Source organism: Vombatus ursinus, unplaced genomic scaffold (genome assembly GCF_900497805.2).
Source record: "Vombatus ursinus unplaced genomic scaffold, bare-nosed wombat genome assembly UNPS02014864.1, whole genome shotgun sequence".
NCBI classification, from domain to species: Eukaryota; Metazoa; Chordata; class Mammalia; order Diprotodontia; family Vombatidae; genus Vombatus; species Vombatus ursinus.
Window position 1 is genome coordinate 3,936,395 of NW_020954642.1, and position 24,012 is coordinate 3,960,406.

The 24,012-nt window shown below is 42.6% G+C and overlaps 1 protein-coding gene across 4 annotated transcripts in view; it reads left to right on the forward strand.

Annotated features, from left to right (window-relative positions):
* LOC114027891 (cadherin-5-like) overlaps positions 1-24,012 on the forward strand; it is a 49,998-nt gene that overhangs the window by 20,363 nt on the left and 5,623 nt on the right. For 2 of the 4 annotated variants that reach the window (XM_027842067.1, XM_027842066.1), the window contains 8 exons: positions 7,557-7,781; positions 12,616-12,910; positions 14,341-14,457; positions 16,156-16,320; positions 17,511-17,698; positions 18,737-18,987; positions 20,930-21,072; positions 21,769-21,893. In XM_027842067.1, coding sequence (XP_027697868.1) covers positions 7,578-7,781; positions 12,616-12,910; positions 14,341-14,457; positions 16,156-16,320; positions 17,511-17,698; positions 18,737-18,987; positions 20,930-21,072; positions 21,769-21,893 — 1,488 coding nt within the window. In that variant the 5' untranslated portion in view covers positions 7,557-7,577. Of the gene's footprint in view, positions 1-3,026; positions 3,165-5,640; positions 5,825-7,556; positions 7,782-12,615; positions 12,911-14,340; positions 14,458-16,155; positions 16,321-17,510; positions 17,699-18,736; positions 18,988-20,929; positions 21,073-21,768; positions 21,894-24,012 lie in introns of those variants that run through there. The other 2 variants (XM_027842068.1, XM_027842065.1) reach the window with 2 other exon arrangements.

Here is a 24,012-nt window from a genome sequence, read left to right on the forward strand (position 1 = left end):
CTTGTCTTGGGGTTTATTGCGTTCTCCAACAAGGAAGCCCCCTCCCCACCCCCATCTACATGGGCAAAGACTCCCCAAAGGAACAAAAGGACAAATCACAAAGGAAAGGGAAGCCTTCAGGCAAAGGGAGATTGGGAGGGGATGTTGCAAGAGCTGGCTGATTAGTGAAGATATCTTAACCTAAATGACCAAGCTGACTCCTGGAATCAGGGAATCTTTGAAGTCTGCCTGAACAGACATTATTACACAGGATGTTCTTGTGGAAGGGTCATTGGGGTGGGGATCGGGCAAAGAGGTGGTTTAGTTGATGAGATAGTGCTTAACACAAGAGGGAGGGAGCTGTGCTCAGTTCACCAAGAAGGAAGGAATTGTGATCCACAACTGCTTGGGGGCAATATTGGACTGGATAGAATATTGGACTGGAGTCAAGAAGACCTGAGTTCAAGTCCAGCCTCAGACACTTATCAGCTGCACGACTCTGGGCAAGTCACTTAACCCTGTTTGCCTCAGTTTCCTCATCTATAAAATAGCAACAATAGCACACACCTCACAAGGGTGATGATTAAAATGCTTTGCAGACCTCAAATAATATAATAATATATTAACATAATATAATAATATTAATGTAACATAATAATAATAATAGCTAACATTTATATAGCGCTCACTATATGCCAGGCACTGTGCCAAATACTTTACAAGTATTCTCTCATTTGATTCTTACAACAACCCTGGGAAAGAGGTGTTTTTAGGCAAACAGTGGTTAAATGACTTGCCCAGGGTCACACAGCTAGTAACTGTCTGACACTGGATTTGAACTCAGGTCTTCTTGACTCCAGAACCAACACTATCCACTGAGTCACCCAATTGCTATAGTAACTATTATTACTACTATTATTATTATCTGTAAAAGGAATATAATATTCATTGCATTATACTCATAGTACACTCAATGCACTTCCTAATGAATAAATTTTTTAAAGCATTTATTAAGTGTATGCTATATTCCAGACCAGGGGTAGAGAACCTGCAGCCTTGAGGCCACATGTGGCCTTCTAGGTCCTTGGGTGCGGCCTTTTGACTGAGTCCAAGTTTTACAGAACAAATCCTTTTATTAAGGGGATTTGTGCTGTGAAGTTTGGATTCAGTCAAAGGGCCGCGCTTGAGGACCTAGAGGGCTTGAGGCTGAAGGTTCCCCACCCCTGTTCTAGGCTCCATACCAAGTTCTAGGGATACCAATAGAAGCAAGCAAGAGTTCCTGCCCTCAAGGAGCTGACATTCTCATTAGAGATGACAACATATGCAGAGGGATGATATTGTTCAGTTATTTCAGTTGTGTCTAACTCTTTGTGACCCCATTTGGGGTTTTCTTGGCAGATGGAGTGGTTTGCCATTTCCTTCTCCAGCTCATTTCACAGATGAGGAAACTGAGGCAAACAGGATTAAGTGACTTGCCCAGGGCCACACAGCTAGTAAGTGTCTGCGGCAGGATCAGAATTCAGGAGGATGAGTCTTCCTGACTCCAGACCCAGCTCTCTGTGCACTATGGCGCCACCTAGCTGCCCCACAGGGGAATTAAGGGATACTTCAAATTGCTGTCAGGAAAATGATTCGTAAACCTTACACCTTAAAACAGTTCTGAAATGTGAGCACTTCTGTGCTGCTGCCTAAAATTTCTTGGGGATGAGAGAGGGGGTGCCAGAGAGAGAAAAGAGAAGGTTCTTCTCACAATGGGAAAGTCACCGAAACTTCCCAAGGCCTCACTGGCGTCTCTCAGGGGCCATGAACTCTCACATGACATTTTCAAGTTTCACTTCCATTGGCTTTTTCTTTCTTTTTTCTCCTCAATCCCTCTGCCTATCCCACACCTAGCAGAAAGTAACTCAAAGCCTAAAGATTCTCTAGAGACCCCCACACACACCCCATGCAAAGTATTCAGGTTGGACAATCATTTGTTGGGTATTCCTTTCTGGTATGGGTAAGAGTCAATGTCCACCGAGCGCTCTTTCACCTCTCAAATTCTATAACTCTGTGATTCTTCAGTTATGACAGAAAGAACATTGGACCCAGAGGGGGTATCTGAGCTGGGACTGGAATTTCCTTATTGTCCCCTAAAATCTTCTCGTACCCCTACCACCCCCTGCCATGCAGAATAATTATAATCATGACCACAATAATAGCATTTATAGAGCGCTTTAAGGTTTGCAGTGTGTTTTAGAATGTTATCTGATTTTATCTTTAAAACATCCTTGGCAGATCAGTGCTTTTATCATCCCTATTTTACAGATGAGGAAACAGAGGCAGACAGAAGTTAAGTGATTTGCTCAGGGTCACAGCTAGTAAGACATGTGTGAGGCAGGATTTGAACTCAGATCTTTCTGAATTCAGGTTCAGTGTTCTATTCACTGACATAGCATGACATATTGGCAAAACCAATGGGTCTGGAATCAGGGCATCTGGGTTCTAACAGCATCTCCACCCATGATCCACATAACCTGGGTTTCAACCTACTTGAATGTCAATTTCTCTTTAAAATAAGGTTAACAGTAGTTGTATTAACATACTGTTGTGAGAATGAAATGATGTATTGTCTACAAAGCACTTTTGAACCATGAAGTATCATGTAAATGTAAGTAATTATCACTACTCTTGGAGCTTTATCCATTTAGATAGTAGACTGAGAGCTAAGAGGGTTTTTAGAAATTTAGTCCAACTGTATCATCTTACAGATAGGAAAATGAAGGCTCATTAAAGAGAAGCATCTTCCCCAAGGTCCTGTAGAAAGTTGGAAGCAGAGTCTGGCCTATAACCCAGGTCTCCTGACTCCTAGACCAGGTCTTGTCCTAGATAGCCCAGGCCCAAGACACAGCTCACTCCCAGGGGAAGAAGAGCCAGTGGGCCCAGTGGGCCCACCCCTTCCCTGTTATTTCTACATTTCTCAGAAAACCATTGAAGTAGTCAGCTCTTTCTGAGGCCAGTTTGGCGCCAGTCATTCAAATATGATAGCATTACTAGAGTTCACAGAACTCCCTCAGCTAGTGAAAGGTCTGCAATCTCCTGCTTCAGTTCTTTGTCCTTTCTCAGAACTTTCTCCCACTTGGACCTGCTTCTCTTTGGAATGGTGCTGGTGTTCTGCTGTCTCTTACATAGATCGACCAGCCAAGGTAGGGAAAACCTGTTATTCAGGTGACTTTTACAATAATAGAAAGTCTGCCAGGCAGATGCTGAGGTTTCCCAGGTGAGCTTCCTTCAATACAATTCAGGAGCCTTCAGTGGTTATACCCTCCTGGGTCAATGAATTCATCTAGGCCAGGGATGGAGCATCTGCGGCCTCGAGGCCACAAGTTTTCCCGCTCTGCTAGAGTATTTAGGACAAGTTCAGTACTTGGGCTAAGGAAGCCAAGGCTGCCACTTTGATCACTGTGGAGTAGGAAGATTCATTAATCCAGCTATTCTTAGAACTTGAAAGCTTGGAGGGACCTTAGCACATAGAATTTCAGAGCTGGAAGGGCCCTTAGAGCATAAAATGTCAGAGCAGGGAGGGGCCTTGAGGCCATACAATATTTCAACATAAAATGTCAGAGCCAGAAGGGACCTTAGAATAAAGAATGTCAGAGTTAGAGGGAACCCTAGAACAAAAATTGTCAAAGCAGAAAGGGACCTTAAAACACAGAATTTCAGAGCTGGAAAGAACCTTAAAATATAGAATGTCACAGCTAAAAGGTACCAGAGAATACAGAACCTTATTGCGGAGGGATGTTCAATGTCCTAAATTCCCTTCTATCTCTGGTGTTCTGACATTCTGAGACCATATAGAACAACCTCTTTATTTGACAAATCATGAAAGTGAGGGCCACAGAGCTACAAAGGCCCAGGGTCACAAAACAAATTAGAGGCTGCCTCTTATTTATAAAATGGAGAGAATATCAGCAATACAATGATCCAAGATAAGCCCAAAAGACTCTTGACAAAGCATGTTATCCGCTCCAGAGAAAGAATTGATATTGTCTGAATACAGACTGAAGCACACTATTTTTCACTTTCTTTCCTTCTTATTTTTCATTCAAATCTTCTTGTACCAAATGACTAATATGGAAATGTTTTACATGATTGCCCCATATAACCTATATTGGATTGCTTACCATCTCAGTGAGCAGGAGGGAGGGAGGAATAGATTTGCAACTCAAAACTTGTTTTTAAAATGTTAAAAAATTGTTTTAACATGCAATTGGGGGAAAAATAAAATAGTATTTAAAAATGGAAAGAATAAATCCCATGCTGCCTGCTTCACTGGGCTACAGTGAAGAGCAACTGAAATAATATATGCCTTGGCAATCTATAAATTACTATAGAAATGTGATATGTTACTATTATTACTGAGCTAAGAGCTGAGGGATGAAGGAGGGATGTAGAATATGCACCTTTAGAGATCAAGTAATAGAGGAAAATACCTTCCTCAAGCCAACTGAGTGCCAATTGGTTTGGGAGAGGGTTATTGAAAGGCAAGGGGATGGAGCAGGTGACTTCAGTCAGTCTCAATCTTATTTCATAGATCTCAAGAGTCTGAAGGGACTCATCTAAACCAACTCCAAGGCAGCTAGATGGTCCAGTGAATAGTGTGCTAGGCCTGGAGTCAGCAAGACTCAACATCCTGAATTCAAATCTGGCCTCAGACACTTACTAGCTGTGTGACTCTGGGCAAGTCATTTAATCCTGTTTGCCTCAATTTCCTCATCTGTAAAATGAGCTGGCAAAGGAAATGGTAAACCACTCCAGTATCTCTGCCAAGAAAACCCCAAATGGGGTCAGGAAGAGTCAGACACAACTGAAATAAATAAACAATCCACTCCCATGCACAGTGGATGGAAACCCACTTCAGAAACCTTGAGAGTGGATTTCTAATCCTTGGATAAAGTAAAGACTCAATTATCATCAATTTTAAGAAGCCCCACATTTAGAGGATAAGATTTAGAGCTAGAAGACAACTTCATCTAGTGTATGAAAGTGATCTCATATGTAAAATGAGGTGGTGAGACTTGGTGAAGTCTAAGGCTCCTCCCAGATCTAAGTCCTGTGATCCTATAATCTTTAAACAATTCCTGTGACCTTTTGGGAGAACTGACTTCCATTTAAAGAAATTCAGACTTATGCCAGAGCTACCAAGTGCCCGATAGCCGATTGGCAGTGGCAGTGTCTACCTCGATGCCTGGGAGTGGAAACTATGCAGAGTCCAAAGTGGGTTGTGTTTGTTTCTCAAAGAGCCATTTGGATTACGGGGAGTCACAGCCCATGGAAATTAGAATTGCATTGCTCTTTATTTAAGATTGCCACAGGGGCCCACAAATGTAGGGCCTCCCTCCCCCACCAAAAATTCTCCTGTCAACCTTTTGTAGATACCTGAAATTCCACCATTAGAGAACCATTCCTTTAACTAAAGATATGATATCTCCAGTTTAAATTCAAACATTTCTGAGAAGTATTAGGACATTATCCACTATGAGCACCTCAGTTTGAATGAGCAAAGACTCTTTTCTGAAAGCAATTATGGATGGGGATATGGGAGGACTAGGCTACCACATGAAGGGGAAAAATGGATGATGTAGCAGAAAATCCTCAGAGCCGCTACCTCTCACTCTCTAGATAATTCCCAAGGATGAGTTCCCTCAGCAGTCAAAAGCAGCCACCTCGTCATCTTCCTTCTCCACATTCCCGGTTCTCAGGCCTTTGCTGACCACACTTCAAGGAGTGCAGGGTCAATTCCCTGGACGGAGCCTCTTACTGGAATTAATAGAAAATGAATGTCCCTTTAACTCCTTGAGTTCTGGTAAGAAGGGGGAAAGAAGATAGAAGGCACAAGTTTAAGGAAAGAGAAGAGACAGAAACAAAACCTGTGCCACATTTTAGTAGAAATTCACAGTTTAAGGAAAATCATTCATCCATCAGGGAAGAGGAAGAGGTAGGAAGTGAGAGCCAAAAGACGTTTAGAATATAGAATATTAGGGCTGAGAGGGAGCTTAGACATCAAGTGGTTTGAGCCCCTCATTTTACAAGGGAGAAAACTGAAGCCCAGAAAAGGAAATAAATAGCTGAGTTCACATAATCAGCCTAAATTCATGCAAAGACTAAAAGAAAGAAGGAAGCTCTTCTTTAAGTAAGACCCCTCATGCCTAATTTTGTCCCATTGGCCCTTCAGGGTCTAAAACTGAAACCATCGTCTTCCTCCTTCTAATTTCTCTAGTTCATTATTGGAAACTCTGTCCTCCATGTCACTCAAGTTGGTAACCTTGGAATGATCTTTGACTCTGCCTTGTCCTCCCAGGTCCTGTGGTAACTGGACATGCAATATCTCCCACATCTGTCACCTCCCATCTATTCCTACTGATGTCACCCTAGCTCAGGCCTTTTTCTCATTTCACCTAGAGGTTAATAGACTTCCAAGTGGTCTCTTTGTTTCTAGCTTCTCTCTTTTCCAATCCATCCTTCATTTAATAGCCCAAGATCTCCCTCTGTGTAATTCCTCCATTCAAAAATCTTCTATAATCATATATAATATGCAGTTATATATAATTATCTATAAGTGCTGGCTTCCAATTACCTCCCAATTAAAGTATAAACTTGTCTTGGCATTCAGGGTCCCACAATCCATCTACGATCTACCTTCTCAATCCTTATCTCATACTAGTACCCTTCATATGGTCTCCTGAACAACTCCATCCGCCACTGTCATCCTTACCTCTCCTGTCTCCATTTCTTTGCTTATGCCTTTTTCCAAGCCTGGCATGGGTTTCCCCACAATCTCCATCAGTTGTATTCTCTCCCTTGCATCCTCTCAGATGCCTCATCCATGAATCCTCCCCTCAACAAATAACAAACATTTATTAAGTACCTACTATGTACGAGGTACTGTGCTAGGCCTAGAGATATTTTCAAAAACAATAACAACACAATCTCTGCCTTCAACATTCTCTGAACTCTTCAGGTGAAAATATTCTCTCTTTGCTCAGATTCCTCATCCCACTTTGCCTGGATGTCTATTTGGCATTTATTTTAGCATAGAAGTAACAGAGGCCCTGCTCTCAAGAGGCTTATAGTCTAGTGAGGCTAGGGAAAGAAATGTATATAAAAGCTTCCCCCCCCACCTCAGCACGAAGTACAAATGCATCTCAGCTATAATAGTTTTTAATATTTTAATTTAAAATTTTCAATTTAATATTAATTTAATTAATGGGACTTTTTTTAGGCAGGTAGATGGCTCAGTGTGGGATGTACTAAGCAAGCAACGTAGCACAGTGGATAGGGCATTCATTGGGTATAGATTCACGAAGACAAGTTCAAATTTCAGCTTCAAACACTCAGTAGCTGTGTGACTCTGGGCAAGTCACTTAACCTATTTGTGCCTCAATTTTCCCATCTGTGAAACAAGGATAATAAAGCCTACCTCTCAGAGTTGTTGTAAGGCTCAAATGACGTAACATTCATAAAGTGCTTTGCAAACCTTAAAACGCTATGTAAATGCTTATTACTATTTTTTAATCTGTCTTTACTTCTTTATGTAGACTTGAGCAGGACCCAGGAAGATGGAGAAGCAGATCCTCATCATTCTCCTGGCTGCAGCCTGCAGAAGCATTATGAGAGCCTCTGCAGAGGCAGAGGGCTTCCCCCAGCAGCTCCCCGTCTCAGGGGCCCAGGATGTTCGCCCACGCTTTAAGAGAGATTGGATTTGGAACCAAATGCACATCCAGGAGGAGATGCCAGGCAATCTCCCTCATCACGTGGGCAAGGTAAAGGGTTCTCTCCTTCAGAGGCTGACTGTCATACCCAGGACCTCCCGCAACAAGGCAAACAGCTTTCCCAAGACCCCTGCTATTCAATCCATACTACCCTAGACCCTCTGGGAAAGATGGAAACAATCACTGAGAATTATAGTTGAAAGTTGAATGTGAATCATGACTCCAACCATCTTATTTCACAGATAAAGATACAAAGTTTCCAACAGCAGTAATTACTTACTCAATTGAGTGTTACAGAGTTTCCTGCTCTCAAGGGGGTTATAATCAAGGGAACAAGAATAGCACCCATGAAAACTATTAGAATGTGACCCATAAACTTCTGTAGCAATGTGGGTGTCTGTTAAGTGTTGTTGTAGGAAGGCCTTTGCTAGGCACACTCATCATGGGTTGAACTGGTCTGGGACGACTCCCTGGAAGAGGCAGACTTTGAAGTAAATGAATAAACCTTGAATGAGCCGAGAGGAGAAGGTAGAAAGATCAGTATGCCACTCACAATCTCATGGTGTGAGCAGCATGGGAGGCAATCTGGAGGAAAGAGAAGAGCACTGCATTCAAAATTAAAGGACCTGAGTTCAAATCCTAACTCTGACACTTCAATATAATCCAACAAACAACCAGGGTGCTAGATATTTAAAAAAAAATTCCCTCCCCTCAAATTTAGAGGAAGAATGGCTTTGGGGAAACTATATACATGCTATGTGACCTTGGGCAAGTTACTTCTCCTCTACTGGCCTCAGTTTCCTATTCTGTAAAATGAGGGAATAATTAATCTAAAGCTGGAAGGGACCTAGGAAGTCATCTAGACATAACTGCTTATTTTGAAAATGAGCAAACTGGGGGCCATGAAGCTGTGATTGGCCCAAGCTCAAAGACATGCTAAAATCTGAATCCAGGTCTTCTGACTAGAGGGCTGGTGTTCTGTCCATGGTGCTGCACCGGCCATTTCTAGGTATTTTCCAAGTCTAAGTTCAAGGACAGTCTCTCCTAAGCTCAGAAAACACTGAAGCTATTCTATTTGGGGTCCAATTATATAAAACACAGAATCTCAAAGCTGGAAGGGATTTCAGAGACCCTTTAGTCCAATCAATATCTGAACAGGAATCCCTTCTGCAGCATCTATGGCAGGGTCATCCTTTGCTTAAACGCCTCCATGATGCAGAATTCAACAGCCCAACATACTTTGGGACCCATCTCATTGGTAGGAAGTTTTTCCTTATTGAACCACTAGGGGGCTCTGTGACATAGTTAAATGACCCTTTCCAGTGAGGAGATCCCAGGTGCCTGTATCCCCAGGCTCACCTGGGCAGTTAGTTATGCACTCTCTCAATAGCAGGGATACTAACTCTGACCCCAGCTTCCCCAGGTTATTGATGGTGCTGCTGCTGCCCTCTTTAGTCTAAGGGTATGGGCCATGAGGATATATCCAGTTAAAATCTTGGCTCAAGCCCCTCCCAACTGGGAAAACTCTGCCCTCCATCCTGGTCTGTCATATTTCAGTGAACCTTAATTATGCGAATATGGCATAAAGGAATCAACTACACAAAAGTGACTTACCCTTCATCACTCATTACCAAAGAAATGCAGGAAATATAATTAACATGCATTAAAACAAAGACCACACAGGCTATGTGCCTGTAGCTCTTCTCAGTCTTTTACCAGTCTGTAGGCATACTGCAAACCCAAGAATTCCCAGATACCATTCAGGTACATAGACTACCAGATCATCCAGTCCATTGGCTCCTCCACTCCAGCGACACTTCCAGCCTCTCCTGCCTTATGATCTGCCTCATAAACCTGCTTCTGTCCAAAGAAATAGGCTTTTCCCAGGAAAAGGACCTCAAAGGCTAAAGCAGGTTCTCTCTGCACCTCAGGGACCATCTTACTTCCTTTTTTTGTCTCCCAAGGTCTATCACCATGTCATTTCTACTCCTAACCTTTTAGCTTCTTTTTATAAGCCAAAGCTTTATGGGAAAAGCTGACTTTTGAAACACAGGGTCCATAGCTCTTCAGATGGGACAAAGATAAAACTCACACTATAATTACATCAAGGTAAAATTGACTATCCTGTAATTTCAATTCAATGCTTCTAATTCTGTCCTCTAGTAGCAATTAAAAGACAAATCCCTCTTTTGTATGACAGCCCTTCCAATATTTGTGGAAAGAAATCATGTCCCTTTTAGGTCTTTTCTCCTGGTTAAGCATCCCTGAAATATTTCCTTCAACCAATCCTCCTATGGCCAGCTCTGGTGCTCTCACAATTCCGGTCCCCCTCTTTCCATTTTGCTCTAGTCTATGTCCTCCCTAATATAAGGCATCTTTTTGTTGTTATTCAGTCATGTCCAATTCTTCATGACCCCATTTGGGTTTGGTTTTGTTTTGTTTTTTTGCGAAGATACTGGAATGGTTTGCCATTTCCTTCTCCAGCTCATTTTACTGATGAGGAAACTGAGGCAAATGCAGTTAAGTGACTTGCCCAGGGTCACACAGCTATTAAGTGTCTGAGGTCAGATTTGAACCCAGCAAGATGAATCTTCCTGACTCCAGGCCCAAAACTCTCTCCATGGTGCCACCTAGCTGCCCTTCATGAGACAACCGGGACAGTACATGTTACTTCTGTAGTGATCTGACTGAAACAAAATGCACAGGGCTGTGACTTCCCTCATGCTGGACACTATGTCTCTCCACCCTAGGCTCGTGGAGGGTGTGGGGCAGAGGGCGGGTAACATCGCACTATTAACTCATATTATACTTTCACTAATCTAATGGACAGTTATTATTACTATGGCTTCTTCATCTTCAGGGGAGCTTGGCTCCTGTCCAATGGCCCAATTGGGCCCAATGGCCCAATGGTCAAATTCTTTCTCTCAGTTCCTACACTGTTCCTAAACCTAAGGAGGGAGTGGGGAGGTGCACAGCAGGATGAGGTAGAATGCAATTAGTGTCATGACTCATACCACATGAGGAAGGGCTGTCTAATCTGTCTTTGCAGCCAGCCAGGCTGGGCCCACTAGATCAACGAATCAGCAGATCACTGAAAGTTAGATCACATCTAACTCATTGCATGGATTTTCTGAATAACAGGATGCACCGGCCTTCAAGGCCCAGTTCAGGTGCCATCACCTCCATGAAGCCTTCTTCATTTTCCCCTAGTTGAAAGGCATCAAATGAGATAGTATTTGTAAATGCACTTAGCACAGTGCCTGGCACATAGTAGATGCTTAAAAAATGCCATGGTACTTTTTTTGGCTTTCTCTTTTGTCCCATGATAGGATCATAGCTTTACAGATATAGTACTAAAAAAAAAAAAAAAAGCTTCAGATATCATCTGGTGGAGGACTTCTTAACTTGCCATTCATGACTTTTTCTTTTTAATATTCTGATAACCATTTCATTATAATTGGTTTCCTTTTAAATTCTATGTATTTTGTTTTGTGAAATTAAAAATATTATTGTGGGAAAAGGATCGTAGGCTTCACCAGACTGTTAAGGGGGTCCAGAATACAAGATCTAGTCTGGGGTGGAGGACCTGCGGCCTTAACATTACATGTCACCTTCTAGGTCTTTGGGTGCAGCCTTTTGATTGAGTCCGAGTTTTATAGAACAAATCCTTTTGTGAAGGGGATTTATTCTGTGAAGTTTGGATTCAGTTAAAGGGCCACACTTTCAAAAATTCAAATAAGGGTCTGCTGGGACTGGATTTCCACATTCTATCCTCTGGGCCACCCACTTTTATATTATACTTTTTCCTATATACATCATATTCCCCTAATGGATTATAAGTCGCTTAAGAGCAAGGATAATGTCATTTTATTCTAATTTTAATAGCCCTGACTGATTGAAAGTGTTTCCTTTTATCAATCTGAAATTCACCTCCCTGAGACTTCCACCCATTCTTCTCGCTCCATACACTAGAGCCAAGTAGAATAGGTCTATTTCCTCTCCTATATAATAATCTTTCAAGCCAATTTACAAAATATTGGTTGAATGCCTATTGTTTGCTCAGATCCACAATGGCCTCTCTTTGTGGGGTGAGAAATGGGAAATTTAGGTCCCATTGCTCCCAGGAGCATGTATTCCCCAAGCCTTTGGTGTAAATGTGCCTTTTCATTAGTGGTATTCTGGCTATTTATTTTATGACTCCAGACCCAATTTGCATATTCTAATTAAAAAGCTCTATTGACTCTACATCTTTAATAAGAACAATCAGTCAACCTGACATATTCTCTGTTTCAAGAATAAGTGTCCATATTTTATCTGTCCATCCTTTCCTGAAGGGATGAGGATGGAAAGGAGGATGAGGATAGGGGTGGGGGTGGGGGGGTGGAGGTGGGGAATGGGAAGGATTGTGTTCCAAAAAAGATTGTGAATATCTCCCTGGCTATGGGAATTGAGAAGAGAGGAAAAAAATCGCTTTCATTTGTGGAGGATTAGACCAGGGAAAGCAGGTGGTATGTGAGCTGGATTTTGAATGATGAAAAGTAATTATCATAGGGATGTCATAGGGATTTAGAGTTGGAAGAGATCAACTCCTTATCTTACAAATGAGGAAACTGAGACCGGGAAAAGATAAGTGACTGGGCCAAGGTCACAGCTAGTAAAATAGCAGAGTTGGAGGTTCAAAATCAGGTTTTCTGACTCCATGTCAAGACTTCTTTTAACTCTACCAAGTGGAGGGGAGTGAGGGGGGAGAGAAAGGAGGAGAGATTTTCAGATGTAGAAGATGCCGTGAGCAAAGGTTCACCAATAAGAAAACACATGATGTGCTCAGAGGAAGAGAGGATCCCCTCCCCAACAATGTTAAGTGCCCTCATTTTTTTTCCCTTAGATCACATCAAGTGTGAACAGCAAGAATGCCAGGTATGTTCTCAAAGGGCCCGAGGCCGGCAAAGGCAAACTCTTTGGAGTCAGTGAACAGACTGGAGACGTCTATGCTTTTGAGAGGCTGGACCGGGAGAAGAAATCAGAATATCACCTCACTGCATACATTGTGGACAAAGACACCAATGCGAACTTGGAGCCACCCTCCAACTTCACGATTAAAGTTCATGACGTGAATGATAATGCCCCCGTATTTGCACAGAGAGTTTTCAACGGCTCAGTGCCAGAGATGTCAGCTGTTGGTACGTGTCAGGGAGACAGCACTCAGCTACCATTCCAACAAACACTGGGCATCTCTTACCCTGCAAAGTCCCCCCCTGCCAGTATTGGCCTGGACATCACCAGCCATCTGGGCTCTTCAGCTATAGCTGTTGATAGCACAGAGGGAATGGAGTCAAAGCTGGGGTTTGTACCCCACCCTACACCCCCCCATCCCATGCAACAGATCTGCACATACAGGAAAACTTTCCGTCTTACACTCCCAGACTGAGCCCTACCCTGGACCAGACTGAGCCCTAACTCTAACCATAGACTAAACCCTAATCCTGGCCACAGACCAAACCCCTAACTGAACCCTAATCCTAACATGACCACAAAGCCCTAGCCATAGCCACAGACTGTGAAATAATCCTCCACAGTTTCCCCCAGGAGGTCTGGAGCCAGCTAGGGACTATTTCCAAATCAAATGAGAATATGTACGTGTGACCACTAGGAGGCACAACGGGTTTAGGCTTGTGACCCAATCAAACAGATGTAGATGCCCCAGGTTCCTGGTAATCCTATCCTTGAAAGTATAGTTATGAAACATGAATGGCTTGTGATGATGGTCACAGTTAGAGAGAGAAAACTCTCTAACAATGGGCTGCAGGGTGGGATCTCAGACCTATGCTAGGAAAGAACATTCTCTCCTAAGTGGCTCCCAGAGCTGCCCTGTACCCTCATACCATTAACAAAGGAACACAAGAAAAATGTGTTCTTGAGAAATAAGATTGGATGAGTCAGATGCAGGCTTTGATGGAGACAACTGGGAATGCTCTCTTCTGAAGTGAGGTAGGGGATGGTGAGGAGGAAGTTCTCCCACACTCCCTCTGGGTCTGTTTTTCCCTCTGTGTACCAGACACCTGAGTGAACACACATACTCTTTTTTTTTTAAAAAGTAGTCTTTTACCTTAACATTTGTCCCTTTAATTTTTACCTCCCATGGTCTCCCTTGAAGTCTTGGGTTTGAGGACAGGGACTGAATTTGTCACCACCATAACCAACGTGGTCACAGTACAGCTCCATGTGTCAAGTGAAAGCCCCATCATCTTTCTCCTCTCCCCTTCAAGAGATCTTAGTAGGAGGGAAACCATGGCCTCTCATACTGAGTTAACTTTAGTTAATTAGTTAGTTAGTTAGTTAGTCTAGTTAGTTTTCCTTCTTCTCTCCCCTACCCATCCTTAGAGAAATACAACTCCCAGAATCTTCAGTGATTTAGATTCCTTTGCAGGTGACTCCCCAGAGGCTTATCAGAAATGCTACAATCTCACAGTAAATATATAAAATACTTTGCAAGCCTTAAGGCACTGTAAGAATGGGAGCTACCATTATTGTTGTCATTGTTGTTATAATAATTATCAGCACAAGGGTCTGACCAAAGTTATTCTAATCTATCGGCTAACTTTCCCTGCAGGAACTTCAGTCACCAGAGTCACCGCCGTGGACGCAGATGACCCTACCGTGTTAGGCCATGCCTCGGTTTCCTACAATATAATTCGTGGCAGAGAGTATTTCACCATCGACAGCTCTGGTTTGTGTCACTATTAAATGTCCTTCCTTCCAATTATTCTCATGCCTAAGATGACATACATGTACCCAGGTGACCAGAAAGGAGTCATGTTTTTGTTGTTGTTTTGGACTGTTGGGTTTTTTGTTTTGTTTTGTTTTTACAAACAGGCCAGAGGTTATTCATTCAACAGCACATATTTAAAAGAATAAATTGCATATTCAAAAAGAGTATATTAAGTGCCCACTACACACCAGTCATAGTAATAGGAGTTAGGAGGAAAAAGAAAACCAACAGTCCCCTGCTCTCAATGAGGTTCTACATGACTCTTCTTCAAAAAAGCCTCCTTGAGAGATGACATGCTAATTCTACCAATACCGCCACTACCCAGGCCTCTACTCTGGGAATGGCCTTCAGAGCCCAAGACATACTCTTTGGAATCTCCTCAGTGGTGATGTCATCCTTTGTCCTTGGATAGACTTCAGTTCAGAAAGGCTCATCACCCAAAGACTAAATGAGCCAACTACTCAGTCATGGAGGGTCTGGGATCTGTGACAAAAGAGTAAGTGCCCACAGTTTCAGAACATTAGAACCAAAAGGATCCTTAGAAATGTGCTAGGTCCCAACATGGACAAAATCACAGATCCATGGAGCATAGAGGTTCAAGGTAGCAGATATAGCTCCTAATGACTTGTGTGCAACTGAGATGGGAAGAACATACCTTGGGCCAAGACCATGGAATCAGTCTTCAGACCCACGTTACTAGCCAAAATTGCTCCAAAGAGCAATCTGTATGTGGTTTGAGCAGCGACCACAGTGTTAGGGTTTAAAGGAAGCTTCTCCTGGGGGATGGTTTCCAAGCTACATTTATATGGTTAAGTAAATTTGGTCTGTTCAACAATCCATTCCCATTACTGGTCACCTCTGTTGCCTTTACAGAAAGATTGTTATAGTGACACTGTCTTTTGCCTTTTTTTTTATCCCTTGAACTTGACATACAGTAGGCACTGAATAAATGTTTATTGACTGACTGAATGACTGACTGACTGACTGACTAACGTGTTCTCCCAAGCATCATAAAATGCTAGAACTGGAAGGGACCTTAAAAGGTGGATTAAAACAAGGGACATAGAGTACAGGAGATAAAAGTGACCTATCTTACTCTATGGAATGAAACAACTTGCAATGTCATTGGTAACAAACATGCAATGTTACTTTAGAAAGGGATTTAGTGACATGAAATGTCAGATATGAAAGGGACTTAGGAGACTTTCAAGATTTTCATCTGTTTCCCTCACTTTGTAGAAGAGGGAAGTGAGTCCTACAGAGGGAAATGGTTTGCCTAGGGTAGCTCAGTGAGGCAAAGAGAATTTGGAAAGCAATGGCTAATTTGTGAAATTCCATGGCCTCATATAGTCAGTCAATAAACACTAAGCTTTTATTATGGGCTAGTCATTGTGCTAAGGGTACCTTAAGGATACCTGTACATAAAGAAAGACAATCCCTGCCCTCAAGGAGCTTACATTCTAATAGGAGAAGAATACACGTTTAAAAAAAGCTAAAAGGGGATGGGGGAGTGAGATAGGTAGTGTAGGTAGTGAGACAGGAAGTATTTAGCCAGTGTCCTAAAGGCCTATTTTGGTATTAAAAGGAATGGGGGTCACTGCTTAACTCATATTCCTCTTGCCCCTTTTTCCCCACTCTCTTCCTCACCCCATCCAGGCACCATCTTTACAGCTGTGAATAACCTAGACCGAGAAAAGCAATCAAAGTATGAGATTGTGGTGGAAGCCAGAGATGGCCCGGGACTCCACGGGGAGTCCAGCACAGCCACAGTGGTTATCACCGTGAGTGACATCAATGACAACTTCCCAATCTTCACCGAAAGTGAGTTGGCATTTGGAGAAACAAGGCTGCTCTAGGGGGTGGCAGAAGGAGGATGGGAAGGGGGTGGGCTGCATATTGTATATTGTACTCAGATAGGACACCCTGAGCTAAGGCTTAAGCCTAGGCTAAGGAGGTTTTATCAAATCTGGCTTTTCAGTTCTCAGAAATCATCCACATTCTGAGTCCTAATAAGCTCCTATCTCCCCCTTAGTCTGTGTTCTCTCCTAACCGTAGAGGGAAGATGAGTTGTCTTGTCTATTCCCAAGCTCCCATCCCAGACTCCACTTCTCTTCTGGAAGACTTGGTCCTAGTCCCAGCCCTTGATAGAACCCTAGGATGAGTTCTAACCCTAGCCCTGGACCAGGACAGTGGCTCAGTGGATAGAGCACTAGATCTGGAGCCAGGAAGACCTGCATTCAAATCCAGACTCAGATACTTCCTAATTGTGTGACCATAGGCAAGTCACTTAACCTCCTTTTGGTTCAGCCCTAGACCAAATCCTAATCCAATTTACAGCCTAAACCCAATCCCAGCCCTAACCCTGGTCACGGACTGAGTCATCATATACCATTGCCCCAATGCTCTCTTAAATGAATGTTGTTGGTCCCACGGGAACCTGAACAAGAGACTGTGGATAGATTAGGGTTTACATGGACTGTTTAATTTCTGATTTTGTGTCCCCAATATCTAGAATAATTCCTAGAATACAGTAGAAACTTAATAAAAATGTTTGATAGATTGATATCTAGCACCTCTATCAATCAATCAACTAGCAACCATTGAGTATCTGCTGTGTTGTAAGCACTGTGGTAAACTCTAAGTATACAAAGACAAAAATAAAATAATCCCGGCCTTCAAGGAGCTTCTTTTCTTAGTCAGATGACCTGAGGAATAGCAAGGATGATAGAATGGACTAGGCTGGTGCTATTGTCCATACAGCTCTTATTAATAAGGAAAACAAGCCAGGACAAGAGAGGAGCATAAATTTTGCCCAGTACTTTATGGGGAAAGAAAACAGTGCTGGGAAACCTGTGAACAGGGATTACTTGTACCATTAAAGCTATGTGACTTTGTTGTCTGGGACATAATTCACCCAGATTCCCTGCAAAGTAATGGTCTATCTAATTAATGTAAATTAAGAGGCACAGCTTATTAACCAAACTCTCCCTAACATTTCTTTTGTGGAGCAGCAAATTACAAATTTGTGGTTCCTGAAGATATTCGAGTGGGAAGCCCCCTGGGGTCCCTGACTGTCGAAGACCCTGATGAGCCCCAGAACCGAATGACCAAGTACAGCATCGTCCAAGGAGAATACAGGGACACCTTCGTCATTGAACTCGATGCTTCCAGGAACCAAGGCATCATCAAACCCATGAAGGTACATGGAGCACATGAAGGTGAAGCAAAGAGGGCACATGAACTCTGCCTCAGTTTCCTCATTTTTAAAATGAGTTAATAATAAGAGAACCTACCTCCCAGGGTTGTCGTAAGGATAAAATAAGATCATATTTGTCAAGCACTTTGTAAACTTTAAAGCACTATGTAAATTCTAGCTATTACTGTTAGAGGAATGACATCCCTTCCAAAGCAGAAATTCTGTGTTTTTTCTGATAGATTTAGAAATGCTTCCATAATGACCCCAACAACTCCAGCAACCAAGACTAAAGTACTAAGTGTCTGAGGCAGAGCAGGGCAAGGGGTTCATTTGTTTCCTTTCCTTTGGTAAGACTGACCCCAAATCCCATAAGCCTACCCAGTCTACTGGAGGTACATCAATCCACCAGTCAGCAATCAACGCCCAGTGTTGTGGGCCATGATAGGGAAGTTTAAGATCTGTTCCAGCCCTCAGGAAGGAGAGAAACTAGTGAATGCATATGCCAAGAACACTCTACATTCCCCATCTAAGTGTGGACAGATCTTATCCTTCTGACTTCCTGCCTAACAATACAAAGCAATAGATACAAAATGTGTATGAGGGATGTATGGGCTTACTTTTCTGGGACAGCAATATCTGGGCTTGAGTGGTCTAGAAAGTCTTCCTGCAGAAGATAGAATATGACCATCTGGAGGGATGGGTCAGATTCATGGAGCATAAGTAATTACGTCCAAAACAGAGTTGGAGGAAGGGGCTCCTGCTGTTTTATGCAAGCAGTGCTGACCGCATTGACCTAACCTTTAGGTCTATATCTCCATGAATCAATGAGAATTTGAATCCATTTGACTGTATTTCACATTTGTAATAATAACTCAGTCCCCTAGCACTCTTTATAGACAGAGCAGAGATTATTACCATCTCCATTTTACAAATAAGAAAACAGATCCAGGAGGAAAAAAAGCAATTTGGCCTCTCCCTACAATCCAGATTTCCAAACTCCAAGTTCATGGCTCTTTCCAAGCGTTCCCTTCTCTTTCCTAGCCCCTGGATTACGAGCACATCAAAGAATATAGCTTCACCATCGAGGCAACGGACCCAACAATTAACCTCCGGTACCTGAATAACGTTCCCTCAAAGAACCTAGCTGTTGTTCACATCAATGTCACTGATGTGGATGAGCCTCCAGTCTTCTCTCAACGTTTCTACCACTTCAAGCTGATGGAAAACCAAAAGAAACCTATAATCGGCTCAGTGTTAGCCAAGGATCCTGACGCAGCTCAAAGGAACATTGAGTAAGAGGGAACTGTTTTCTGTGACTTTGGGGAGGGGAATGATACCCAAATACAATCCCTTGTTTGCCTCCTTCCAACAGATTCATGGGATTTTAGAGATGGAAGGAACTTTCAATGAATAGATTTGCCAAACATTTCTTAAGTAGCAACTTGGTGTCAGGTGCTGTCCTAGGTGCTAGAAAATACAAAGGCTAAAGTAAGATGGTTCCTGCCCTCAAGTAGCTTACCTTCCACCAGGGAGATAAAATATGTTCACAGAGGGGTAAATGCAAGACGCAATCAAAATAAATACACAGTGACAGGGAGGGATTGAGGAGGGGTACTCACAATTAGAAGGATCAAGAAAGGCCTCGTGAAGGAAGTGAATCTTGTGCTGAGTCTTGAAGAGATCAAGGGGTTCCAAGAGGTGGAAGTGAGGAAGGAGAGCATTCCTGGGCATGGGACACAGCCTGTGCAAAGTCAGGGAGGCAGGAAATGGAACATGTTATCCAGGAAGCAGCAAGGAAGCCAGTTTGGTTAGAATATAAAGCATGTAAAGGGCAATAATGCGTAAGCCTAGAAAGATAGGCTAGAAGTAAGATGGCGAAAGACTTAAAATGCCAAATGTAAATATAAAACATGGAATGCTAAAATGGAAGGGGACTCTAGAGGCCATCTAGTCCAACCCTCTCATTTTACAGATGAGGAAACTGTGGCCACACAAGTCTCAGTGGCAGAGCTGGGAATCAAACCTAGATCTGATTAGAAATCTAATGCTCTCTCCTTTGATCCATTTTCCCTTTCTTTCCCACCTTATGACATCCTAACCCTCACTTCCCAAGATCTCAGGCTCCCTCTCATTTCCCAAGACCCCTCACTATTTTCCCCACACAATAGACAGACCCTAACCTGCCAACTTTCTGCCTATATCCCAACCCTTCAAGAATCAAATAATAATGATAACTCACACTCAAGGGTGTGCTGGATCCAGCTCATAAGGGGATTGTTAAATTTTCAGTACGAGCACTTAACATTTCAGAAATCAGAAAACTCTACAAATCAGGGTTTGGTGTATTGTTCTGCTGATCACTTAGACTTAAGAAACTGTTAATAATGCAGATTAAACATAAAAGTGTGTAGTTCATACTCTTTTTTCCCAAGGGAATATTTGTTAAACATTTACCAAAACACCCCTGCTCATATTTCTGTAGTACCTGAAGGTGTAGGTACACAGAGTGCTGGGCCTGGAGTCAGGAAGACTCATCTTCTTGACTTCAAATCTGGCCTCATACACTTACTAGCTGTGTGACCCTGGGCAAGTCATTTAACCCTGTTTGCCTCAGTTTCCTCATCTATAAAATGAGCTGGAGAAGGAAATGTCAAACCACTCCAGTATCTTCACCAAGGAAACCCCAAATGGGGTCATGAAGAATCAGATATGACTGAACAACAACAACAACAAAGGTTTACAGAGTGTTTTCCTCAGAACAACCCTGTGAATTGGGTAGTATAAGTATTATGAATTCCAAATTTATAGAAGAGTAAACTGAGGCTAAGATGGCTCACCTTCTGGAAGTAATTGTGCCCATGGTTAAACAACTAGTAAGTAACCACAAGAAAAGAGAACTGAGACCCAGAATGGAGGAAAGACATGCCCAAGATCATAGAGATCAGTACCATAACACGTGTTGTGACCCACAACCCAGAGTTCTTTCTAATATACTATTTCTCCCATAGCCAGAATAATTAGAGTTCCCATGCAAAAGTGCATAATCTCAAATGTCATTAACATCCAAGGCCAACCTGACTTGTCCCTGCTTAATATGTAGCTATATGACTTTGAAAAAGTTACTTACCTTCCTTTAGTCTTAGATTCCCCATCTACAAGACAGCAAACCCAATGAAAGCATGTAAAGGGTATTGGAAAGATATTCCAGGAGATGTCTTTTCTCCCATAATGTAGATACCACATCCGGAAGACCAGCGATAGAGGACAATTTTTCAAAATCTCCAAGCAGGGTTACATTTCCAATCTTAAGGAATTAGACCGTGAAATCTACCCTTGGTATAACCTGACTGTTGAAGCCAAAGAGATGGATCTTCATGGTGAGCTGCCAATGGGGGATGTCCCTTCTGGGGCTCCCTCTTTTTTTCCTCTCTGTTTGCCTCTTTCTGACAAAGGCTGGGAGGGAAGACTTTAGAAAACATTCATGTGTCTTTTTGGAAAGGAGAAGAGAAAAGCCAACCAAAGCTGAGGAAGATAGGGACAAGCAAGATGGTACAGATAAGCAACCAACAAGTATTTATTGTGTGCTTGTTCTTTGCTCATTATTGTGTAGTAAGAATGTTGGGCTTGGTGTCAGAAGACCTGGGTTCAAGTCCAAGATGTAGTGCTTGGATAAGAAATTGTATCTCTCCAAGCCTTAGTTTCAGATGAAAAGTTACAGATGAGGCAACTGAGATCTCGCAAGAGGGGTTAACTTGTGAAAGGTCACAAAGCTGGTTAGTGACAGAGCTAGGGCTAGAAATCAGGTCTCCTGCTTTCCCAGTCAGGGACTCTTTCCACCACTCTACCCCATTTTGTCTTGGTGATGACAGAAGAAGGATTGAGTCATGGGCACTTGTGTCAATAAATCTCAGATCTTTGGGGCACCAGCCATCCTCACAAAGCAAGGAGCCCTGTGATGATGACACCCCTGTGGCTTTGTCATTTCCTAAGTCTGACTTGCTTGAGTCATATAGTCACAAGTACCAAAGAAGGAGGTGTGATTTAAAAGTAATATCATCATTTCCTATCCCCAGGGAAACCCACTGGCCTAGAATCCATTGTTCAAGTTCACATAGAGATCCTGGATGAGAATGACAATGCCCCAGAGATTGCACAACCCAATGATGCAAAAGTGTGCGAGAATGCTGCCCCCGGAACAGTGAGTACCCTAGAAACCCTGTGTCCCTAGCCATTGTCATCCTGGGGGCACCACAGGTTTGGGGGGAGGGTAAGCTGGGTATGTTTACACTTGAGTCAGGAAGTAGGATCACATCAGACAAGATGTAAATTAAAAAGAACATCTGAGACCACCTGCTCTAACTCCTTCAATCCACAGAGAAGCACACGGATGCCCAGAGCAGGTCAAAGACTTGCCCCAGGTCACACAGATAGTTAGCAGCAGACTGAGGATCAAAACCCAAATCTCCTGACATCAGTCCAGTGTTCTATGACTAGGGGATTCCATTTTCTTATCTATATGTAGCTCCCAGCTATAATAATTAGCTTGTTTTTGGCCTAGGGCACAACATAATTCCCCCTAAGGTCCACACTGTTCCCTCTTCTTCAGTTTTAAGGCATTTATTTTAGATGAAAAGTTATGAGTTTAATCACAAAAATCACTCTGAGCCCCTACTTAAGAAAAGTCCTAACATCTAGGGAGAAGTTGAGTCTTCTGCCTAACTCTATATTTGTATCTGTCTCTAGTGAACCCCTGGCATTTTTGTGGTTGAGGCAAGCTTCAGCTTACTGGAAACTTTTGGATAATGAAACATGAGATTATATTATAGGATTGATATTATATTATAGGATTATATTAAGTTTATATGGTCAGATTTCCACAAGAAGGATGTGTTGGGAAAAGATCAGGCCTTTTATTAGGATTTCCCTCAGCCTGAGTTTTCTGCCTCAAAATGTCTGTAGTCTCCTTAATATCTCCCTTCTCTGTCACAGCTAGCTTTGCTCCTCAAGGATATGCTGGGATGCCATACTTGCTCCAGCTTGCCAATTTCAACCACATCAACTTTACATACAAAATGAGAGCATTAGACTAGCTGATCTTTGAAGTCCTTTCCAGATCTGGTATTCTCCCTATGTCCTAAGGTCCTTTCCAGCTCTGACATTTGTGATCCAACTTTAACATTTGAACATTTTAAGTTCTGAGGTACTTTTCAGCTCTAAATTCTAGGTTTTAAGATTCCTTCCAGAGGCTGTGCCTAGGAAGAGCTGAGCCACTCAACTTGATGCTCTCCAGGACCCCTGAACCCTCATTTTCACCCTGACCAATTTTATACCTGCTGCTCCTACCCTCTTTTCCCCATTTCCACCTTCACCCCCCACCTCACACACATTTGCCTCTTTCCAGAGGCAATTTTCTTGGTCCTTTGTGACTTCAAAGACCATAACTCCCTTCCCTGGCCAAAATTCTCCTATGTATTGTCTCCCCCATTAGAATGTAAGCCCCTTGAAGGCAGCAACTACCTCACTTTTGTATTTGTATCCCCAACGCTTAGCACAGTGGCGGGCACATAGTAAATGCTTTTAATTCATTCATTCAAGAATGAGTTGAGTGGAATGTTCTAAGATCTCTCCCAATTCTGACATCCCACAAATTGAAGCGAATGGACAGTGGACAGCCCCCACGTCTACACACCTAAAACACATGGCAGTCTTGGCTGATGACAGTAATCCTACAGTTCAGAAGAATAGCTCCTGGTTGTTTTCACCCTTTATTTGTTTTTGTGATGTATTTATTTTCAGGATGTCTAAAATTACTTCTATTACTAAGGTAGCCACCAGGCTCTGGTACAAAATTGAAATTTATTAAAAAGCTAAGAAATTGGGGGAAAAAAAGAACCCAGAGGCAACACTACTATTCTCTCACTGTAAATTGCTCAACCCTGCAGACAGAATGGTTGTGGTGACTGGTTTCTTCTCAAAGTTCCTCTCAAGGCATAGAAACCCACAGGCCTTTAAGGGTAATAGTTAAAAAGACTCAATTAGGAACTTCCTTCTTCCCTTGGAACTTGCCCACACAGACCCATGAAATATCTGGTCTGGCCATTTGACCTAATCTTTCAAAGTAAGTTTGTTTATGTGCAAGGGGATTGTGGGTAAAGTGAAAGACTTTCTCTGAATATAGGATTTTCAGAGTAGAGGTTCCCTCAATATTTTGAAGAGCTACTAGAGCAGTCTTATTGCCCACCCCCAACACCCAAGGGCTGGCCCCTTCGATCAAGAAAATCACTTTCCTCTAAATGGGATTTGTAATCCCAAAATTA